Raw genomic sequence first — 17307 nt, 5'->3', positions numbered from 1 at the left:
GTATCACTTCATTTTTCTTGTTACAGGGGATGTGGTGCACGCTGAGTTGGAAATAAAGAATTTTATTATAAAATGACAGCTATTCTGAGAAACAAATTAGAAACAATGAAAATAAGAATTAGAAACGGGACTTGAACAATTCTCACAGCTCTGGATGACAAGACAATACAACACAAGTAAATAAAAGCAAGGGGAGGCTTCAATATCTCTTTTTTTATTAATTCTGACTCTCTGCTGTCAGATAGAAAAGTATGAGAGTTACACTTTTCAAGTTGCTTCCATGACTTGTGCAAACACTAGACGGTATCTGGGGAAGAAGAAAAAAAAAAAAACCTCTCAAGGACAAATGAATTAGAAAAGACATCAATATGCAGAAGAAATGAATAAGTGCATTTAAACCTAGGTGTTGGTTCTTTATGCAGTATTTATTGATTCCCAGCTTCATATAAACTGGATGTTGAGGCATAAACATAGTACATTTGAACAAAAATATAACCAATATTTACAATTATTGTATTAAAAATACAAAAACAACTGATACATACTCCACCAATTGTCTTTTTAAAAGACATACAGGTCAAAGTAGTACAAGAAAGAATGAAGAACAGAAGGTCATCACCAGCTAAATGTACATTTCTCACTGACATCACACATCAAACGGAGTAGCAGTTCTACCTACTACACTTATCTTTACGCTTGTACATTTTTGTGCAACTTTTTGTTTTTCGAAATAGGACTCAGGCCCGCTAATATGCACATTATCTTCAGAGTTGAATGAAAGTGAATGATGCATGTCACCACTGTAATACAAACAAATTATTAACAATCTATCTGCAGCCATTACAAAAAAATTACAATAATAAAAGAAACCCAGGAAATTATTAGTATGTAGTCACAGAACACAGTGGAAATCACTGCACTCATTCATCTTTTTCTCAGTCTGTAGTTTCCAAGACTGATCAATGTGATCAGTGCGAATCAGTGATAGAAATTAAAAAAAAAAAAAAAAAGTTATTTTTCACAATTGGATTTCTAATCGTCCTGATTGGCAGCCTTGAAAAAACATTTCTTCATATGTACGCTTCCCCACCGGAGTCAAAGAAAAAAAAAAAATCATAATCTTCCGTCACTTCCATCGATGGCGAATATGGTGGAAAACTGGATGCAGGCGTTAGCGGTATACATACAGCATCCACTGAGCTGACGTCTGTAACAAGTGAGAGGAGTCTTTTATTTTTTTTACTTTTTCATTTTTTTTGAGGTGACTCTTGTAGCACAACAGCAGAGGAAGAGGTGCAGGGTCACTGTGTGTAGACAAAAAGATCTACCACACTGCAACACAGGATGGCCACGGCCAAAGTCTGATGATGTCGTCCGAAGCCATATAAAGAAAGAAAATACTCGAACTTCATCTTGTACTGAGTCTTAATAAATTAAAAAAAAAAAAGTCAGGGGAAGTATCTTGAATAAGGCATTTCACTTCACTATTGCTTGATTCAAGACTGCTCTTGAAACAAGGTGATTCATGATGAGAACAACCATGCAAAGAAATGTATGCAATCATGGCATCGTAAGGCGCTTTGGACATTCACAAAATGTGGCATACGCTCAGGTTGGGAAGTAGCCAAATCTGAATTTGTGGATTCTTTTATTTTGAAGGGAAATATGTATAAGACTCTGTACAAGATCATTTGTAAAAGTAGATAGAGGTACACTCACAATTTACACACTGGCAGCTTCTCAGATCTGCTGATGTTCACTACCCTGGTTGGTCTCTGTTTCTGTCCTGCCAAAAAAATAATGGGACAAGAGGCAACTTTTCTAACGTCAGTGAGCGCTCGCTTACAGTTTGTACTTCAGTTCATAAATTAGAAGAACTCCTGCCGGCGTCCAGACGTGACGCGGGCTTTTCGTTTGGGCAAACAGGGTGAATCTACAGGCTTCAATCTTCTCTAATGCTGCTGCTGTAGTTACCTCGTGTACCTCTGATGCACTGTAGAGACCAGCATGTTCGCTCAGTTTTCAGTGGGTGGCCAATCACCTATGTGCTTTTCGAAATCACCTACAGGCAACTAACAAAACAGTACGCTCTTGATGTAACAGCAAGCCACAGGATGATGAAAAGACTTTGATATAACCAGACAAGCTCCGAAGGTGGGATGACAGTAAGACATGGTTCACTCTTACCCTGGTGTCCTGGCCAAATGTCTGGTAACATCTAGGATTGTGCTGAAAGTGCTATATATATATATATACTTTTTTTTTTAAGAAATGAACTGTATTTCTGTTTCTATGTATGTCAGTACACTGTGCATGTTGATTCTCCCGACTGAGCTCTCCTCCTAGCTTTGATTTGAACCAACACTTGATAAGCTTTCACATGTGAAACATGAGATAATACTGGATTTAGAGTTCAAACACTCAACAACAGGTGGGCTGTTTCAGTCCAGGCAGAGAAATGATGGGCTGACTTGGTTTCTCTTTTCGGCCCCCAGAGTGCAATCAGTCAAAGAAAGTAAAAAAAAAAAAAAAAAAAAACAGAGAGAAAAGAAAAGAAATCTAGAGGGAAGTTGAAAATTAAGAGTCAAGTCGACCTTTGTTTCTCTCTGTCTTTAAACAATTGTCTGTTTTTACTTTGTTCTGTTTTTAGAAAGTAGAAAATGAGAAAGTGCAGATGAAGCTCAACACGTCATGATGCTGTTGTGTTAACAGGTGGGTCTGGGGTTCTGTCACTGGGCGGGGGCCGGTCTTAAGGAGCCGGTCCCGTTTATAACAGCAACATCTATGTGGTTTTGTGTGTATGTGGCCAGGTCGACCCTCCCCCTGGCGCCCGTTAGGTTTCTGTAGTCTTTTTCCAAAGTGCCAGGCATTTTGTCATCGTCTTTGACCTTCTCTCTCCATCTCTTCTTCTTCTTCTTCACAGTATTTTTTGCATGCAGGGTCATTCAACCCCCCATGATGCTTTAAGGCAGGGGAGGGAGACGAGCAGAGGGATCCACCGATCAGGAGGGAGAGCCAAGTGGAGGAGGCAGGCACGTACGTAACTGATGATGAGTCTATTGGTCTGTCTCTTTAATCCTGCCCACCCCCGAACCAGGGGGGGACTTCAAGTTACTGCAAAAGGACGTCCACTGTTGTCCCTCACACCGCTGACACCTGTTCATCCTCTGTGGAAAGAGAGAGGACAAAGACAGTCAGAGATTACGATGAATGTGGACACACCATTTCGTTTCTGAAGTTCAAAAAGTTTACCTGAGTGAAAGGTGGAGAATAATGAGACCAGCTGCAGCAGGTTTTTAGTTTGTATGAAAACCTGCCACCTTTCAGCTCACAGACACGTGAATCACGTTTACTGCCAAACGTTTTCCCAAAGCGTGCATTCATTTTTCAGATTGATTTCCTGCCTTCCATTCATGGACATTATGTCAGCTTTATCTTTTTTTTTTTAAGTATGCTATTGACACATGATGCAGCTGGAGTTTTGAAAACTCCCTGTTTATTCTCACAGGGATGCGTCAGCATCAGATACTACCCTGGGTGTCCACTGGATCGTCTTCCAGTTGTGCCAAGGCTTCATCACATGTCCACTGGAAGCGGACAGATCTGTTTGATTTGATCTGATTTTCATCTGGCACCGAAATGAACGGGAAACACAGGCTCCCTGGTGGCAGGAACACTTTGGGAAATTGCTGGTAATATTTTCTGTTGCTCTGCATGTTTGTGCCCTGTTTCAATAAATGCTTTATTTTTATGTACCATTATTTGATAACATCTGTCAAGGGACAACAGATGAAAAACAGCCTTTTGGCTAACACTTTTCCATCTTTCTGTTAAAATACCTAGTAACTTCAATAAAACAGAATTCAACCAGAATCACTGTAGGTGAGTCGGGTGCGTGTCGGTGCAGGAGAATGGAGGTGCATGTTTTCAGGCATTGAGTTTGATTGCATGGGTGAGAGGATCCTAACGGCACTGTGCCTGCTGATGGATGCTGTTCGGCACAGTGTGTGAGACGGTGAGAGAGAGAGAGAGAGGGAGGAGCAGAATGTGTGGCGGCAGAGAAGTGGTGAGTTTCTGGTCCAACCAGTATGACTCATGCATGATGACATACTGTGAGTTAAAGGTGAGGGTCCCACTTCAAATGAACAATTCCCAGGTCATAAATACTTAATGTCTGAAATTCAATTGTTAGAGAATTGTAATTTGAAATGGGACCGATCCTACTGGTGCTGTGGGAGGTTGTGTGAAGAAATGGTCAGTCTCAGTCCAAGTGTGTTCCTGTTCACATGCAGGTTCATTGGAATGGAAGTGGGGGGGGGGGGGGCAACCTGATAAATTAGTTTTTACCTGCCTTGGGGGGAGGGGCCCTGCCTGTTAACCCCCGTACACACACTCTCATGGTCTGGGAGTCTCAGGTGTATGCTGTGCCACTGGCTTTGGCTTCCTCAGAGCGACTAGTTTGGAAGACAAGGACTCACCCTCCTCTTCCTCATCGGGCTCTTGCTCCTCGGCCGGTGAGCGAGTGCGGTGGAGGCCGCCCGCCCGCTGTTTCGCCCCCTGGTGGGCCTGGTGGGAGTCAGGCGACTGGGTGACCATGCGCGAGCGCTGCAGAGCCGTGGTGTAGTCTGGCGGCCGGCGGCCTGAATGGGTCGCCGTGGTTGTGGGAACAGTCGGGGCAGGGTGTTGTCCTTCGGCAAGGTCAGAGATGGTCAGGGCAGTGTAGCCGGGGGGAGTCGGGGGAGGCTCGCGGTAACGGCCCTCCTTCCGTGCTGAAGGGACACAATAGAGAAGATACTGATGAAGGCACTTAAAAATACATTTAGAACACAATCCACTGAAGATTGTGGCATTTGTGATTGTGACAGTAGAGAGATAATAGAAAATGAAAGTAAGAGGAGAAAGAAAAGAGATGATAGACAACAGAAGTCCTGCTCTATTGTACAAATTTCCACAATTTTTCATCATTAATTCGTAGTTAATTCTGTATTTTTAAAAGGAATAGCTCAACATTTTGAGAAATGTGTTTATTTAGTTTCTTATGTGCAAAGATCAATAACGCTCTTAATTCTGTCTGTTTAGCTTAGCTTAGCATAGAGACTGGTGGATGTTGCTACCTTTGGATAGAGTCAGCCCAACAACCTTTTTCTTGAATGTATGCTATGCTAAGCTAACAGCCACAAGCTGTAGCTTCATATTCATTGTACAGACACAGGAGTGTTTTTCCCAAAAATGTCAAACTATTCCTTAAAAATCTAAATAGGTTTTGACCAATCAGCGATTAAAGCAACTGGACTGTGAAGTGCAGTCACTCACAAATGAGGCCTTTACCCCCAGCAGTGATGGGTGATGGAGATGGCCGGCTGAGCTGCTTGGCCTCCTCTGACCCGGTGGATGTGATGCTACTTGTTTCTGGGTCGGCATTGACGTCCTTCCCTCCTCTCCTTTTGATGGTGCCGGTGTCACCCTCAGAGTCCTCTCCCCAGTACGCAGCTGAGGATGAAGAGGAGCTGGCAGATGCCCAGCTCCCCCTGGCCTGTGCTGCCCACAGCGCAGCAGGTCCTCCTAAAAAGGCCTCTGGTCCGCCAGGAGGGAGCCCTCCGATGCCACCTCCGCCTCCGCCTCCCCCAAAGGCCAGAGTCTCCCAGCTACGTCCCTGCTGCATGGTCTGGATGTTGTCATGGGAACCAGAGGAGCAGGAAGTCCAGGAGCCGCGGCCACTGTCTGCAGCATCGAGGGAAACACGGTCGCCCTGATCCTGAGTTAGTTCCTCTGAACTGGGCGAGGAGAGCACTGTGGGGCAGCCGGCGTAAATACCCCGACAGTCCTGCATCGATGAATAAGACCTGCAATAAAAATAAGCAAACAAACAAAAATAAGAAAAATTTAAATTTCATTTTAAAGTGAGACAAAAAAAAGCATAAATTCACTTCATTTTTTCTAATTGAGTTTTAGAGTTCCTACCCAAGGCTGTACTGATCGGGGTCAGTGGTGGCTCTTCGTTCCAGCCGCGGGCCCCCGATGTGAGATTCGCCAACTCCTCCAGAGTGACGGAGCCTCCGCTCCTCCTGGGCCATATCAAAAGAGGAGTTACTGACGAGGCTGGAGCGTGAGGAGATCTCACTGTGACCAGAGTCTGAGTAGGCGTCTCCCATCCTGTTGTAACCTGGATAATAAAAGAGAGAGAATTTAAGTTTGGATTCTACAGAAATTTTAACCTTTAGAGAAGTATAGTGAAAAATGCTCAACTTTTAAAGTGTACCTTAGTTTCACCAACTTTTTTGCAAACTCAAGTCTTGCAAGTGAAAACTGTACAGTGCAACATAAAACCTGTTCCCCTGACAAAAAAGGATGATGAAGCCCTAACAAAGTCCCCTATGTGCTGAGTGAGTCTCAGCCAAGTTCCAACACACAGCTCCAACATCATAATAACTTATGGTGAGTTGATTTTTTTTTTTTAAACTCTCACCATAAATCATCTCTAACACATATATCTTATCTCAGTTTTTAAACGAGGTATCACACACAGCGTGCAGGGATAATTGTAGGGTGACATTTCCAAGTTAGCCAGCCAGCTCTTCAGGGACGAGTGCATTTCATTCCTCCTGAAACAGCAGCTTAGTACGACTTTCTGGGTTTCAACACCGCACTGAAGAGTGTGGAAAAGTTGAGAGAATAAGTGTGATAGGATCAGGATTTGCGCAACAAAGTATAGGGGAATCACTGGTGTGGACTGCTGATCCATGTAAGTACACATTTCCTAGTTATAGGCGACTGTCATTGTGGCATTTGCTGCAGTTCAGCAATAGAGTTTAATAGCCTAGTGGTCATATTTCCCACCCATTATCAGCATAAATCAACCCAATAACCTCTTTAGTTCTGTCTATACTTTTTAGTCTGAAGAAAGAAGGGAATGTTTTAAGGAAGTAACTCAAGGAAGCTTTAGATGTAAAGGTTTGGAGCAATCAGGAGTCAGAGACAGAGCCAGCTAATCACGATCTGCCACTGTTAAGCTCAGGCCAAAGGGGAGACACATGAACCCACAGGACCTTTGAAGTTTCAGCAGTTACAAAAACAGTGTGTATGTCATTTACACTTTATATACGGCTTTACTGTATGTTGTTTTTTTTTCTTCATTATATTTGAATATGTTCTTACTCATACAATACTTTTATTGTTAGTATGAATTCATTTGTTTGATGATTTAAACACGTACGTATGCACCTGTCCCAGTGAGTGCCAGAGTTTTCAGACCTACAGAAATCTGTTCCCCACCAGACCAGTACTAGTTTCCTCTGGCTGTAGTGGTTTAAGAGGGGGACACCCTGAGTCTCTGGTCTGTGGCCTGCTAATTTTTCCCAGGCCTGTGATCAAGGCAAACATATAACAGGTTGAACACTTTGTAGACTGGAGTTGAGTGGGAATTTTGCAGCCCTCATAGTTATTTACTGTCTTTTTTGTGGTGAGGCCCACTGTGTGGGATTTTGCCAGCTGCTCCTAATTACTGCATGTGGATATAGTGCCATATGTTTTTCACTTCTTAACCTGCAAGATTCTCCAAAGGAACAAATTACCTTGGCTCTGAATAAGGTGGGTAATAGAGAAAGTTTTCCAGAATTTTGGAGGAAACCCACACTATGCCACTTAGCTGGAACTTAACGCAGTTCATGAATGCAACCAGCAGATGGCATTTGTGGCACACCGAGACAGAGGGAAGGAGGCTGGAGAGTGGTGTGGAAGGGAGGGAGGATTATTGGCTTACTTACCCTTCTTGGGCGAGCTCTGGGGGGAGGTGGGAGGGGAGGAGAGCTGAGAGGAGGCGTTGGACACTGTGTCCTCTGGCTGCCTCCGGTGCCTTTCGCTCCCCTCCTCTGACAGAGACAGAATCTTCTTCAGAGACTGTGGAGAACTGGTGCCTGTGGACATTTGCAAGAAGATGAGCAGAATTAGCATGAGGAACACTGCCAATTCCCGAGGGTATTGGGATGCTAAACTGCTTTGTCTGGGATTTTTTTTTTTTTTTTGGGCAGAATGCATGTTCCCAGACAGCCTCTAGGTGGCAGCACCACCTTAAAGAAGCAAGGAAAGTCTGGCTCTGCTATTGTCTGCAAATAACAGGATGTGGAAGAGAAAACAAGGCAGTGGAGGAAGCAAATGAACAGGTGATTTATACAGGCTGCCTTTCACTCTGCCCATAACCACAAGAGAAACCATTGAGAAAAGTATAACATGTAAACCGTTTTGTGGCAAACAGCGACACTACTAACATTAAAGAGAAAATTTTAGTCCTGTTGTGAAATACAACTTGTTAAAACCCATGAAACTGCAAAATATTTAGAAATTAAAACGTATTATTAGGTTAAATAAAAGCACTGGTTGTCCCAGCCTCATTAGTCCAGATTCATAAAGCTTAATCTTACTCTTACCGAAAGGCGGCAGATCTTTTACTGGCACTTTCTTTCGGGATGGGTAAAGGGCCACGGCAGGGACCTGGAGAGCCTGGTTTCCTTTGGCCAACTGGCCCCTCTGCTGACTGGCAGCTCTGGACACGACCGGGGAGGTGTCTGGTCGTTTCCCACTGGCATTCTTCGGCACTGAGTATGGTGAGAAAGAAAAATGTATTTGAAAGGACTGATGAGAAGGCGGGAATTTGCAGATCTGTTGCATGAGTCAAAACTGCGAGCAGCTAACGCCCAGTAAAGTTGACATTAACAATATGAAACTGGCCTCGTAGTTCAGTCATTTTTATTCCCTGCCAACGAGTCTTTTAGCAAGACTCATTAAGCAAGCAACACTGTTACTACAGTCGTACCACCCTGTCTGCCCCTGGGCTGTGAATCCTGGGAATGTGTGTATCATAAGTATGGTATAGGAAAAATGCCTATACCATACTTATGTATTGCACAAAGCTGTGTCTCAAACTCACGCGTGCTGATGGAGGGTTCACACTGAATAGAGAGAGTCTGCAGACTCTCCTCGTTTGTCTCCAGGCTGAGGTTGGACAAGTACTGCTTGACTTTCCTGGCCATCTGGGCGTCCTCGTAAAGCTTTTTGGCGTTCAGGAAGGAGCTGCGACGCACCCGCTTCTTGTGTCCGCCTGTCTGGGTGACATCGAGCACTGCCGCGTTGGCACTACCCTGGCTTAGAGACCTGGTTGAACAGGAAGGCACCCACACAGGCACAAGCACATAAACACACAGAGGCACGTAGATTTGTAGGCACAAACGAAGACAAAGACACACAAAAACGTAGAAGAGAGCAGAGAAAGACTTATTAAGATATTGCTTTAGATTGTAAATGAACCTATAGTCAAGTATGAATGTATAGATGCTACTGGGCTGCACAGAGGGCATGGTATTTAAACTAGGACATGCAGAGAGCAGCTTTAGGTATTCCTCTCAACACCAAAACATTCCACACATTCCAGGCAGCATGGAGGATAGGAGGGAGGGGTGATTGTTATAGTAAAACAACAGGGGACTAAAAAAAGGGGGAGTTCTACTAGTGTAACACGATCATAGTTTACATTTCTGTGGCTTGAGTCAGAGCTGGTTGTAGTAGTAGTAGTCAAATGTGGTTTCAGCCAATTACTGCCCAGACAAAAGGCTTTAGTGCCAGACTTCTCAATGAGAAGTCATGTTTGTGCTTGTCACTGGAAACAAATTTATCAGTTTTTACTTCCACATGGTTTTTTCATTGTGTACTGTTTAAAAAAAAAAAGTGTTATTTAATTGATATTGACTGTCACAACAAACAATTTCTGCACACTGCACTCACCAAAGAAATTATCATAATTATGACTTCAGTGTCTTCCGATTACAACTAAGCATCTCATATTTCCGAGACTGAGGTCTCATTATTACGAGAAAATGATCTCATAATCAGAAGACACAGATCTTGTAATTAAAGACAGTTTTCTTATAATTACGAGGCGCTAAATCATAATTATGGGATAGAGAAGTGAAAACGCTTCCTTTTCTTTTTAGGTGGATGTAGTGTGCATCCGTATGTTTCCTATCAAGTGCTCACTATGCACACCGATGTCCCATTTGACCACAAGAATGTAAAGTATGATAAAAAAAAAACTCTCTGGCAGTTTGGAGGTTTGATATACAAATAAAACCTTAAAGGCAGGTAAAATTCTGAAACTGAAGCTGCATGCGTATTGTTAGGTAGGAGAACATATCACAAAAGGTCACATTTGCTATGCAAGGCTAGATCCCTTAATTAGTAAAGATTTGTTGCATGTTTAGGATGTATACACCAGTTTGGAAATGAAAAAAGAGGTAATGTTCTAATCTCCTGTGTGTCTCAGTTTATGTGGCTAATACCTGTGTTTTCATGTTAGGGGCACATTGTTTTGTAGAATGTTAAATACTAAGTAATAATAACCTAATGGCAGCATAAGTGACCTTTGTTAAATTCATGCTCTCTAGTTAGGGTCAGGCAGTTAGTGTGAGGATTCAACTCAAACTGGTTAATGGAAACAAAGAAGAGAAGAAGCACGCAAAGTGGCAGAATAAAGGGCCGTGGTGCAGGGAGTGCAAAAGTTTGCAGGGTTACCCAACTTACCCTAAACTTCTCCATTTCTTCTTCCTAGAGGGTGGGTGCCATGAACAGAGAAGCATGGGGGGCAAAGGGTGGATGAGTAGAGAGAGAAAGAGAGAAGGAGACAAAGCTTAGGACAGGAAAGACCACCAAGATCACCAAAGAGAAGCAATTTCACCGAAGACCCACATGAAAGTCAGCAGAGAGGAAATCAAAATGGTACCGCTCCACAAGGAAGAGACATCATTAGACAAAGACACACTTTCACAGGAGCACTGTGCACATCTTATGCCAACAATGTGTATAGGGAAACAGTTGCCAGAGGAAACAGTTGCCAGAGGAAACAGCTGCTCGAAAAGAAAAGCGTGATGCAGAAATCTTTACTGAATCTATGTGAACCGGCTGACCCCACAGAGTCTGGTTAGTCAGAGGTGTGCTGACCGGTCCTACAGGGAGGGTGAAGGATCATCAATAATCTCATATCTGGCTTTTGTTTTGCGCAAGTTTCCTTACCTTGTCCGGAACATGAGCGCCGGGTCCATGTTGACGGAGGCCATGCGACCAACATGGCGAATTTCTTTGGCAATCATCCTCAGCTTCTCAAAGTTCACCAGGCCGTCCACTTTAGAGTCATTGCCTGAGAAACAGGGGAAGAAAGGAAGTGAATACCAATATCTCACAAACTGCACAGAACAAATACAGAAAGGAAGTGCAGCAGAGCCACAGCTCCAAATTTGGTTGGACCAGAATCTGACATTTTCTTTGTCAGGTGACCAAATTATAAAAATTATAATGGACAGACAGTGTGTGATTTCTAAGGAAGCCACATTAACTTTACAAAATGGTACCGTGTTGAAGGTGGAATCTGCTGTGTATGCTTCTACAGACACACAAATTCCACATCATCTACCTTCATGTAGGAAGGTGAGGTCCTTCTTGATGACAGGGAACAGGGGGATGATTGGTGGCTGGAGGTTTTGATTGTTGAGGACATTCCTGTACTTGGCCATATTTCTTGAAGGGTCAAAAAGGTCCTGCAGGTCCCCAAAGAGCTTCTCATACTTGCTCGGTAGCTTTTCCCATGTTCCCCTTAGTCTGGAGACTGGAGCCAGGTTCAGCCCACTGTGGGGAGAACCACATTTTTAATGAGAAGGGGTAAATAGTCACAATTTTTCACAATGATTAAAAAGAAAAGATAAAACAAAATCTACAAAATCTAACTTGTTCACAAATCAAAACCGACTCAGGTCCAAAATTCATTACTCCCTCTCACCTGATGATGGCAAACATGGAGTTGAAGTTCTTGCACTCGCGGCAGTGCAGTGCAATCTTGATGAAGTGCTTGATGGTCTTCATGCGCTTGAGCTGGTTGGGCTCCCGCGTCACCTCCGTGGCCACCCAGAAGGTCTCATGATTGATGGCTTCCTCAAACCGCTTCAGGCTGGCTGAGCCGGTCTTGGAGCGCAGCTTGAACAGGTCGTCGATATACTCAGTGGGCTCGATGGCACAGAAAAGTTCAAAGGCCCTCATTGAGAGCTGAGTAGCCACTTCCACTGTACTGAGTTGTAAGAGAGAGATCTGGCCTTCTCGAAGGAGGTCCTGGGCATCCTCGTCTGAACATAATGTCTCTGTCTCCATGTTGCTCTTTAGGTAGTATCTGATGGAGGAAACGTTGTTTAAATAGAGAAAAAATACCAAACATCGGCTGATTTCAGCTTCTCTAACACCCACATTTATGTAAGGAAGTGGAATAAGGAAAGGAGGGAAAGAATAAACCTAACATCACCTGCCGCTCAGCTGAATCCTGTCGGCTAATTTAGAAAGCTGGTCTGGTAATCGCCTCTGTTTGATGACACCCTCTGGTGTGACGGACACCTCACACAGCGAATAAGCCTCCGGTGCTGCAGTCAGGGCAAACTCCCTGATAGCCTGGGCCACGACCTCTTTAGCTGTTGTGTCCTTCCCGATCATGATGTATCGAGACTGCTGGTCTGCTTTGAAGACTCGTAACACCTGGTCTGACATATCTGTGGACAACACATGATGGTAATGAGGATAAATGCTTACTTATCAGCATAGTTTTACTGTAAGGTAAGAGCAGATTGAATCTCATAATCTAAGAAGCATCAACAATTTTTCATTGTTTTTTTTTTTTAATTTAGCCATTCCATCTTCCCAGCATTTCCTTTGAGCAAAAACACATCAGCACCTTTGTGATGTTACCCTCAAACCACATTTCACATCATTCATTAGTTGGATCAGAAACACACCCCCACAAATCATATGATCCCGAATCTCCAAGACAAAAATCACTCCCCCCATGTGCCTGCAGAAAACCGAAAGGTCAGCAGCCAGTGCAATGCTGTTAGCATTACCCATTTAGCAATCACAAGCATATATGCAGATTGAGTTTATGTTAAATCTGCAAACTAGACAACAGCAATTTATTAATGTCTGTAAGTCTGACAAAGAGGCTGACAGCACTGACAAAGACTTGGCTGTGCTCGGAGAAGCAGGATCACAGGGAGAGAAGATACTCACTCAGTATGACTGGAACTGGAAGGACATAAACAACATGTTAATAGAAATACTGTAAAAAATATTGGGTTTATAGTTTAGGTAGCTATGCCTTTAATATCTCTGTGACGTTGCTGTTCTGGTCTGTTTCTGCTACAAACCTCCCAGTTTCATATTATATTCACATGACAATGGAAGTTAAAAACACACCAGGCTGGTTGTTGAAGTCAAGGATGCGGTGGTGAGACTGCAGAAGGTCTGGGTTTGACGACGAGAGGTTTCCACTAACGGGCAGAGCTGGTGGGATCTGTTTGGACTGTTTCATCCCCACGATGCTGTCGTCCTGCGATTGGCCCACGCAAACGTCACTATGGAAACAAGAGGGAGAACATAGCAGGGTGAGACAGCAGTTCTGTCAACAAAAGACAGAGGGCGATGTTTGCATTGGCAAGAGTAGGGAGGTGTGGATGCCTCTGGCTGTACAGGATGCATTCCACATAAAATATATAGAAGTTTCACACCTAATACTGGTTGACTGCTGCTACGAAGGGTTCACATTCGGGTCAGTGAACAGAGATATCAGCTGGAGTCGTGTACCTGGTGCTACGGCATCAGAATAACAAACTGGATAACAAACCTCAGTATTGCCATCGCTGATGTGGATTCCAAAGGCATCAGTATCTCTAATCTTTCTTGTAAAAATGTAAAAATATACACCTTCATCATCAACTTTGATTCAAGAGCAACTATGCTACCAGCAGAAGCAATTCTTGTATTGTATTAAAATAGAGTAGATTGATTAAACTTCTGGGAAGAATCAAGAAGAGGTACTACATTACGCAGCGGAGGCCACGTTTTTATCAGTGAGGTAATCATTTAAACCATCATCTAGTAACTACTTTGATAACATGATGAGATGCACCAGGATCTCTCAGCTCAGCAGGTGATTGATTGATCAAATCATACATTTGGTTTGCATAAATTAATCAGAATGGCAGGGCTGCAATGTCGAGAAAAAGAAAATCTTCAGAGTTTTTATAGTGAAGACAAACAGCCCAAAATACCCCAAAAATATCTCACTGCTTCTGCTCTGTACATAAAATTAGCTCAACTGTCTTTGCCTCACAGACATGGGTTTTTTCTTTTTCCTGTTTTCAGTATTGTTTTAATGTAAAATGAAATCAAAGACCTGCTAGTCTGGTTAACAGGAATGCTATGTGCAGTTTACCAATACAATCCAGCATGATTATTGGGTATTAAAACTGTAAATCTCAAACTTTTACCTCTCACTGCCATCTAGAACTGTCAACATGGAAAGTGACAGAGGTTACTTTGGTTTGTAATACAGTAGAAGTAACACGTCAATAGGTCTTATTACTTGTAAGGTTTAGGAGGCAGGATGCTGGTAAGCGTCTTGTCGAAGATCTTCTTCAGCTTGTTGCGTCCTCCCACCGTGTTGGTCTTTGCTTTCTTGCTGACTTTCTCCAGGCCCATCACCTGCTCCACGTCCACCGCCAGGTCGGGGATGGAGTAGCGGCTGGCCTTCTTGATGTCTCCAATCTTTGGAAGGTGCGGTGCCCCGTTCTTTCTGTCATGTTCCTCCTCACCATCCAAGTCATGGTCTTGTTCCGGCCTCGTTAGAAGCTCTTTAAACACTGGAAAGGAGGAAGAAAGAAAAAAAAAATTGGTTTTAATTCTCACATTTAAAGGGCACAAAGGGCAATATAACTCACAAAATGTTAACAAAAAGTTATTTTTTTCTCAGACATCTTATATTCAAAGTCTTACCTAAGAGATTTGTTTTCACAGTTATGGACAAGTGTGTGTTGTTCTTCAGAATCTCATTGGCTTTGCTGAGCTGGACATTCTCAAAGTTCTGCCCATTGACCTCCAAGATCTGCAGAAAGAAGAAATCCATCAGAAACATTTCTGTCACACAGGTACGGACCTGCTGAACTGGTGGTTAAGAAAAACCTGCCAGTAAACTACTCAGTGTCTCCTCTGCTTCACTTGTCTTCATGTCATGTAAAACTACATGTAATATCAGAAAAAAAACATTAAACAAAAGCAAAGGAAACGTGCCAAGTAATGACCTCTGAACTATATTTTATCCCATGAACAAAGCCAGGCAATGAACTGCCAAATGCTGGCGTGTTGTAGATCATGACATTTAGCCCAACGCATGGTTTTGACATTAATGTGGGCCAAATCCCATTCAAATTGTCTTGCCTCCGTCTTAACAGCTTGACCTCTGTGTAGGGGCCGGATATTTGCATTTAAACACAATCTTCCAACCAGGTTTTGCCACTTCCTCTTTAGTGGAAGAGGAAGTCACCTTGGACTGCAGTGTAAGTACAGGCCATCCTCTGCTGCTGTCCTCCTAGTAAAGACTGGCTAATAAGATCAAATGTCTGTGCACAGCATCGATTAGTGTGGTGACTAAGTTTACTATTAAGGGGCTGCTACTGGTGGCCCAGTGACAAAACAACTGAGATTAATACTGAACCTCTGAAATGATAGTTCCAGAGCAAATGATGACAGTCATTGAAGCTGAAGCTATTCAAAAATGGAAGGTGTGAGCGGTTATGAGAGAGTGAATGCTTCCAAGGATGTCAGCTTCTCTGCTTCCTTTTGAGGAAACAGCTGCAGGGGATGTTTGGAGTCAAGAGGGCTTAACTCGCATCCAGACACTCTCAAGATGGTTTCAAGGATTAAGGGACTTTGCTTAAAGCCCTGAGGACTACCGAGTGTGAAAATGGTTGGGAATTCATGTTGCGAGGAGAAAGCCAACACAGGCTGCCTGCAGCTACTGGCAAGTTCAGTGTTAGACTTTCTAAAAAACCCTTTTAATGCCAGTTAGAGCAAAATGTAAAACCAATTTCACAACACAAATGAACTTAGACAGGAAAAAAAAGATCGATTCAAGTGCTGGTCTGTGTGACGGGAGTGACTTCCACTCACAACTGTAGCCTACAGAATGAAGAATGTTTGTGAGACTGCAAAACTAGTGAAAGTCTGTGGTTACGTGCAGCTGCATTTGTAGTTTTTATCACTAAAATTCAAGAGGGAGCCCAAAGCTTTTAACACATTGCACTTTCTTACAGCGGAAGAAGTAATATACGCTGTCTGACAAAGGAAATAGCATTACCTGAAAAAGACAGATTAGAATGGTGTTGTAGAAGATACTATGGAGCATGCTGTCCTTGAACAAGACAACAAATATATCATGCAATGACAGTAAAAGAGGTAAAGAAGAAGACATCTTGCCTGATCTCCACGCTTAAGGCCGGCTTCTGCTGCCTTGCTCCCAGGCTCCACAGCATCAATAAAGATGCGGAAACCTTTCTCCTGACCTCCGAGAAGGCTGAATGCCAGTGGAGAGTCCCTGGACGGCTTGGTCAGTGTCACCAGCCGCGGCTTGGCTTTAGCAGCACACGCAATATTTAACAGTCTGAGGTGCCCACACATTTTCTGGAAAAAAAAAAAAACACACAGATGTGAATTGTAAGTCAAAACAAATTAATCAAATACACTTTTGCATGTTCGAATTCACCACGAAGTACACTCTCGTTTCACTTACTTCTTTCTCCAGATTGTTTTCAAACTCCTCCAGAAAGTGTGTCATGGCAGGGTCACCCTCGAAGTCATTGAAGTGATTGTTTACCCACAGCAAGACTACCCGTGTAACCTGGAGCAATCACATGGTCCGCAAAGGTCAACATACAGTTTACTGGTTGACTAATCGTGTAAACATAATGTTCTTTACATGCTGACCAGCAGATGATCCAAAGGTCCCTTAGGACCTATATTTTCAAGGATGTTTTTAGGAAAGTGTCATATAAGTAATATTTTCAATTTATGAGCTGTCACTAATTGCAGTATATAGTCTTCATTAATATTTGAATTATTTCTTCAGGTCATGCAGGTTTACAAAAGTTCTTCTATCTGTACCTTGTCCCTGAGACTGGGGTCGTGGAACCACTCCAGGAGCTTCTTGCCCACGACCATGGGGCTGGAGAGGAAGGTCCTGTAGGTCAACAGGAAGTCCTCGATGTAGGTGGGATCCACAACCGAGTGCTCCTCCACTAGGTGCATGGTGAGACGTTCCGGTGTGCCCTGGGGTTTGACATTGTAATATTAATGAAGAGACCTGTTCAAATATCTAGACATAATCACTAGGCTGTCTAACGCTATAATGAACACTCCTGATTTTGTTTTTGGGTTAAAGGTGAAATGTAGGTTGAC

At 43.2% G+C, this 17307-nt stretch overlaps 1 protein-coding gene across 9 annotated transcripts in view; it reads right to left on the bottom strand.

Moving 5' to 3' along the window:
- Positions 1-406: 406 nt before the first annotated feature.
- The window catches only part of rapgef2b (Rap guanine nucleotide exchange factor 2b), a 95922-nt gene continuing 79021 nt past the window's right edge, over positions 407-17307 (bottom strand). For 4 of the 9 annotated variants that reach the window (XM_041047843.1, XM_041047847.1, XM_041047851.1 and 1 more), the window contains 19 exons: positions 17014-17178; positions 16643-16750; positions 16330-16533; positions 14851-14959; positions 14441-14717; positions 13273-13430; positions 13087-13101; positions 12332-12572; positions 11819-12202; positions 11456-11667; positions 11059-11182; positions 10570-10593; positions 8924-9147; positions 8424-8591; positions 7764-7913; positions 5962-6163; positions 5314-5843; positions 4348-4769; positions 407-3167 (listed from right to left, as the gene is read on the bottom strand). In XM_041047843.1, the coding sequence (XP_040903777.1) occupies positions 4396-4769; positions 5314-5843; positions 5962-6163; positions 7764-7913; positions 8424-8591; positions 8924-9147; positions 10570-10593; positions 11059-11182; positions 11456-11667; positions 11819-12202; positions 12332-12572; positions 13087-13101; positions 13273-13430; positions 14441-14717; positions 14851-14959; positions 16330-16533; positions 16643-16750; positions 17014-17178 (3669 nt within the window). In that variant the 3' untranslated portion in view covers positions 407-3167; positions 4348-4395. The remainder of the gene's footprint in view (positions 3168-4347; positions 4770-5313; positions 5844-5961; positions 6164-7763; positions 7914-8423; positions 8592-8923; positions 9148-10569; positions 10594-11058; positions 11183-11455; positions 11668-11818; positions 12203-12331; positions 12573-13086; positions 13102-13272; positions 13431-14440; positions 14718-14850; positions 14960-16329; positions 16534-16642; positions 16751-17013; positions 17179-17307) is intronic. The other 5 variants (XM_041047845.1, XM_041047849.1, XM_041047850.1 and 2 more) reach the window with 4 other exon arrangements.

This window comes from Toxotes jaculatrix, chromosome 10, assembly GCF_017976425.1.
Source record: "Toxotes jaculatrix isolate fToxJac2 chromosome 10, fToxJac2.pri, whole genome shotgun sequence".
In the NCBI taxonomy this organism is placed as follows: domain Eukaryota; kingdom Metazoa; phylum Chordata; class Actinopteri; family Toxotidae; genus Toxotes; species Toxotes jaculatrix.
The sequence above is the reverse complement of the archived record's forward strand: the minus strand, read 5'-3'. Positions and strand labels throughout refer to the sequence as shown.